General features: G+C 38.6%; 1 protein-coding gene across 1 annotated transcript in view; it reads left to right on the top strand.

Moving 5' to 3' along the window:
• The window catches only part of LOC106876358 (uncharacterized), a 14,701-nt gene that overhangs the window by 1,421 nt on the left and 6,807 nt on the right, over positions 1 to 6,473 (top strand). Inside the window, exons 2-4 of the mRNA XM_014924860.2 lie at positions 1,545 to 2,736; positions 4,342 to 4,493; positions 5,770 to 5,831. Coding sequence (XP_014780346.1) covers positions 1,545 to 2,736; positions 4,342 to 4,493; positions 5,770 to 5,831 — 1,406 coding nt within the window. The remainder of the gene's footprint in view (positions 1 to 1,544; positions 2,737 to 4,341; positions 4,494 to 5,769; positions 5,832 to 6,473) is intronic.

Raw genomic sequence — 6,473 nt, 5'->3', positions numbered from 1 at the left:
TATATATATATATACATACATACATACATACATACACAGTTTCCGTCTACCAAATCCACTCACAAGTCTTTGGTCGGCCCGAGGCTATAGTAGAAGACACTTGCCCAAGGTGCCACGCAGTGGGACTGTACCCAGAACCATGTGGTTGGTAAGCAACCTATTTACCACACTTATATAAATAAGTATAATGTTACCGTGAAACATATATATGTGTGGTCATGCTGGGGCACCGCCTTGGACGGTTTTAGTCGAATGAATCGACTCCAGTGTTTGTGTTCCTTTAAAGTTTGATACATATTCTGGCGGAGGTTCTCCTTTGGGATGGGTTTGTTTTTTTGTTTTTTTTTTTTGCAGGAACCCACTGTATCGAGGGTGGAAATTCCGAATCTGCAAAAAGATTTGCCTTTCAAATTTCTTGACATAGGGCGGAGTGGAGGGATGTGTTTTATTTATTTAGTTTTTTGAAAAATTGAAATTTTACGGAATTTTTTTTTTTTTTTTTCAGAATCATACTCTCTGTATTTTACAGTTTTTTTTTACAGAGCTTAAAAAACTGAAGGACCACTGCAATAAGTGCGTGAACCTGAAAGGGGAATATATTGTATAAAATCATAATTAACTGATCCTCCTATATTTTCTTTTACCCAAAGCCAGGAACTTTTCAGCCTCCACCTCATATATATGAGGTCTGATCAATAAGTATCTGGAAAGTTGCCGCATAACGAAGCCAAAGCACACAGAGTGAAGCCACTCGGCAGAGATTGACCTTGAACTCTGCTGTGCATGCACCTTAAGGAAGGCATGTAGCGTGTGATCGTCATATTGACCATGACAGAGAATGTTGTCATGGCGATACCTGCTCAAAAGCCTATGCAAAGTTGCTGAAAGTGTATGGGGAGGAGTATATGAGCCACACACAAGTGAACGAGTGGTTCAGATGTTTCCAAGATAGCCAAAAAATGTCAATATTAATGAAAGTTCTGAGAGACCTGCAACCAGCAGAACTGAGAAAAACATCACAGATGTGCATGCAGCTGTGAGGGGAAATCGTTGAATCGCCATCCTTGAGTTATCAGAGAATATGCAGATTAGTTACAATTCAATTCAGTCCATTATCACTGAAGATTTGGGTATGAGACCTGTGTCTGCCAAGTTTGTGCCAAAACTGCTTTCAGCTGACCAAAAAGACACTCTGGTTTCAGTTGCACAAGAACAATGAAAACTTTGTGTAGGCCTCTGAACAGGTATTGCCAAGCTTTTGGCAAAATTTGATGCAGATTCTCTGCTCAACTTTCTCCATCATGGTCAGTGTGATGATCACATGCTACACATGTCCTTCCAAGCACTGCTGTAAAAAGCGGAACTGAGCTAGAATGTTAAAACTTAGTGCACATGCACAGCAGAGTTGAAGGTCAATCTGTGCCTAGCAGCTTCACTCTGCATGCTTTAGCTTCATTACTATGGCAACATTCTGGATACTTATTGATCAGGCCACGTATATATATATTTTTTATTTACTGTTTATTTTTATTTATTTGTTTCAGTAACCGGAAGAAGAGGATTTTAGCTGCTTCAAAAGCCAACTACTCCACTGTGTCCAGTTATAGTCATGTTACAGAAATAAGCAATATAATATCACCTGGACATTATGGCAATAGACCAGCGCATAAAACAGCTGCAAACAGAGAAAATATCTCTTGTAAGAAACCATTGTGCAATCATTTAGAAAGTTCACCAGTCAAAGTCTTGAAGTCTTTGTATGATGGAGGAAACAGATGCTTCGACAGTAGCAACAACTACAGTAGCAGTACCCCGGTCACAACTGGCTTCTTTGATTATATCCATAGTGTTGGAGCCAACGATGATGCTGTGCACTTTGATGATTATGAGAATGCCAACGATAACGTTGATGATGCCACTAGCTGGGATATTCCAGAAGATGAAATTAATGTTTGTGAGAGAGGTATCAGGGGTGATATTGCTATTGGCAATGTTGATGGTAAATTGATTTGTGATGATGAGATTGACGTAACTGACGGTGGAGATGGTTTTCTCATTGATTACTTCATTGGTAGTGGTGATAATGTTGATGATGATGATGATGATGATATTGTCACTATCAAATTTTCTTTGGAAGACCCTAGATTTGCTCAATCCATGCCTGATGAGCCCCCAGCCATAAGACCTTATCTGAGCAATGATGAATTAAATTGTCAGACACCAAATGCCACAAGCAAAGCAAAATATCATCCACAAACTCCAAAATCTCATAACCGTCATCTTCAGATCACCAAAGATAAGTTCTTAGAAGATTCAACAAAGGAAGAACATGAACCTAGAAGCCCTCTCAGAATTTTGTGTTCCGATAACTGGGCAAGCCAGTGGCGTAATAGTCTTACCATTGATAACGATGATAGCGACCTCCAGTTGAGTGATAATGATCTGAGTGATAGCTCAAAGCCTGAAGGCAGAAGTAGCAGCCATCTTAATGCCAGTGCTGAAGAAAACCAAATGAAACTACACAACAAGATCTTGGACAGCTCACAAAAAGATGCTGGAAAAAAGGAAGAGGTTGAAGATCCTGGTGCAGTGGAAATCTGTCAGTATTCTTCTCGACTCAATGATAGTGGAAACCTGAAGAAACCCAGTAGAGTTTCTGTTGGTACCAATAGACATTCAAAAGTCGGTAAAGAAAATATCGGCAAAGATGCACCAAGATCTGCATTCAAGAGCCAGGTAAGAGATTTCTGAAACATGTTTATGTTGAACGTGAAGAAATATGTGTGGTGGTGTTGGTGGTTAACCTCAGGTCAACTTTGATCAAGCATGCCTATGATCAAAGGCATTCCACCTCTGACCATCCCTCCATCAGTGTTTTCATGTGTTGTACTATGTTGTCTATTGTATCATTCGTTACTTAAAACCTAGCATAATATGAGGGAGATTTGGCTGCTGTTTTTTGGCAAGCCGGTAAGTTGGTAGTGTGTAACTTGAGAGGGAAGTATTTTTGTTTTGTTGCTATAGATATAAATTTAGAGAGAGAGAGAGAGAGACACACACACACACACATATACACATATATATACATATATATATCAGTGGACTGCAGCCATGCTGGGGCACTAGATTGAAGGGTTTAGTCAAACAAGTCAACCTCAGTACTTTTTTTTCCTTATCCTTATACTTTTGTTGTTTTCTTTTGCTGAAGTATTAAGATATGGGGACATAAACTAACCAACACCAGTTGTTCAGTGGTAATCGGGGACAAACACACAGGCACATGCATATGCACACACACACACACACACACACACACACACACATACATACATAATGGGCTTCTTTCAGTTTCTGTATACTAAATCCGCTCATAAAGCTTTGGCCACCCTGGGACTATACTAGAAGACATTTGTCCAAGGTACCACACAGTAGGACTGAACATGAAACCATATGACTGGGAAGGAAGCTTCTTACCGTACAACCATTCCCGTGCCTATATATATATATATATATATATATATATAATTCACACACACACACATACACATATGTATATATACATAAACAGATAGATATAGTAACTCAGCGTATCTGTCTCAAATTAGTGCTTATGGTATCTCAATATATGAATGACATTAGAATATTAGCAACAGCGAATTGATAAGCTCAGTCTAAAGTACCTTTCAACAAGTTTGACTTCAGCACTTGGCATTCTTACCCTTCTCTGCAGAAATTTTATTGCTTCTGACTAATGAATGCCATTAATGCCTGCCTACAAAGTGTCTTGAATGCAGCATTTGAACCTATTGAAATCAACATAATGTTTCTACTGGTTTCGCATTACTGGACTTTGGCCATTCTAGAGCATACATTTTCTCGCTCTCTTTCTCTCTTCAGAATTTTTTTTTTTTATTCATTCAGATTGAATTCAAATATTTGTTTTAGTGTACTATTTTTATTTTATTGATATTTATTGATCAAATAGCTAAGTTACCTCCTAATGTAAAGGAATGCAACCCAACACACCATTTTACCATAGTACACACATGCATATATATGATGGGCTTCTTCCAGTTCCCATCTACCAAATTTTACTCACAGGCATTGGCCAGCTTGAGGCTATAGTAGAAAACACTTGCTCAAGATGCTATACAGTGGGACTGAACCCAAAACCATGTGGTTACAAATACAAACTTCCTAACCACATAGCCATGCCTGCACCTATTTCAAATCAGTTTTTTTTTTTCACATTATCTTATCTTTCCTTTTTCGATTCATCATTTTTCATTTGTATTGATTTCTATTTTCGATTTCTGTTTTGGTACTTCTTTGCATCTTCAGAAAGAGAAGTTACTTGGCTACGATTGGATTGCTGGTATTCTAGACAACCGTCAGCATCACTCTACAACACACTTGTCCAACGAGCACTTTGACAAGCTGAAGTCCTTCTGGAAGGAATCTCAAGACAGAAGATTGACAGATGTCAACCAGCTGTATGTCAATGATATTTATTTATTTTTTTTTTAAAATTAACTTTTGATTTGAATGAATCAGTGTTCTGTTTTGTGTGTGTGTGTGTGTGTGATTTATGAATTGGTGTTTTTTTCTTTCTTTTTTTTTTATTTCAATGATAATGTTATTTTTTTTCTTGGGGCACCAACTTGAAGAATCTTAGTCAAATGAATTGACTCCAGTATTTATTCTATCAGTCTCTTTTGCCAAACTGTTAAGTTACAGGGATATAAACACACCAACACCAACTGTCAATCAGTGGTGGAGGACAAACACACACACACACGATGGGCTTCTTTCAGTTTCCATCTACCAAATCCACCCACAAAGCTTTGGTCAGTTGAAGGCTCTCGTAGAAGGCATTTTTGCCTAAGGTGCCACGCAGTGGGACTGAACCCAGAACCATGTGGTTGGGAAGCAAGCTTCTTACCACACAGCCACATGTTGCTTTTCTTATTACAACTATTGCACATTACCACTGCATGTATACATTGCAAATAGGTGTTGGAGGAAATGCCTGAAAGTGTTTAGTTACATTCATTACATCTCAAGTTCAAATCCTGTTGCTGTCAGCTGCGATTTACTGTACTTATTCATGCATGATGCCAGAAATTTATGAGTTGAATGTGTTGGACAAGTGCTCAATGCTCAGATGGTAAAAGGATACATAACACTACCTCATGTCTCACCTTGCTTCTCCAGTATTCTATGCCAGCACGGGGGTGGATGGTTTGACAGGAGCTGGCAAACGAGGCTTCAGTCATCTGTTTTGGCAAGGCTTCTATTGCTGGATGCCCTTCGTAACACCAACCACTTTTCAGTGTGTACTGGGTGCATTTTTCACAGAACAGTAGCACAAATGCTATATTTGTGTGGCACATGTCGTGTGCTTCTTTCAAGGGACGCCAACGTAGGTACTTTTTTTCACATGATGCTGGCATGGTTGTTTTTTCCATATGGTACCAGCTTAGGTGCTTTATTCATGTGACACTAGCATGGTTACCTTTTGCATGTGTTGCTGGTACAAGAGGTTTTTCTAAATGGTGTCCTTTCGTTTTTTTTTTTTTTGCAATTGAATAGAACAGGGAAGTGAAAGAAAAAGAAAATGTTTCCATTTACACATCTCACAAGATTGTTTCTTTTTGAAATTACTTTTTAAACAAATAATTTGGTAAAAAAAGCTTTAAGTTTCTTCCCTTTCGTACTTCCAGTCTCTTCAACCTCCATCTCTTTATTTATTTATTTTTTTTTTTCAAGGGAGAACTTTGTGGATGAATCTCGTGAACCTCAGTTGATACAAGATATACTGACTGAGTCTAGTAAGTTTCCCTGCTTCTTTTATCTTTTACTTGTTTCAGTCATTGGACTGTGGCCATGCTGGGGCACTACCGTGAAGGGTTTAGTCAAACAGATTGACCTCGGTGCTTATGGGATTTTTTTTTTTTGAAGTCTAATACTTATTCTGTTTTTTTTTCCAAACCACTAAGTAATGGAGATATAAACAAACGAATATTGTCTGTCAAGTGATGATGGGGAACAAACACTGACACAAAGATACATATATGCACATACACACAACCAGCAGGCTTCCTCAAATCCCCGTCTACCAAACTCACAAGGCATTGGTCAATCCAAGGCTATTGTAGAAGACATTTTGCACAGGGTGTCATACACATAACGTGTGTGTGTGTATATGTATATATATATATCATCGTCATCATCATCATCATCATCGTTTAACGTCCGCTTTCCATGCTAGCATGGGTTGGACGATTTGACTGAGGACTGGTGAAACCGGATGGCAACACCAGGCTCCAGTCTGATATACATATATATATATATATATATATATATCATCATCATCATCATCATCATCATCGTTTAACTTCCGCTTTTCATGCTAGCATGGGTTGGACGATTTGACTGAGGACTGGTGAAACCGGATGGCAACACCAGGCTCC

This window comes from Octopus bimaculoides, chromosome 25 (assembly GCF_001194135.2).
Source record: "Octopus bimaculoides isolate UCB-OBI-ISO-001 chromosome 25, ASM119413v2, whole genome shotgun sequence".
Taxonomy (NCBI): domain Eukaryota; kingdom Metazoa; phylum Mollusca; class Cephalopoda; order Octopoda; family Octopodidae; genus Octopus; species Octopus bimaculoides.
Note: the sequence above shows the minus strand (reverse complement) of the source record. Positions and strands in the feature narration are given on the sequence as shown.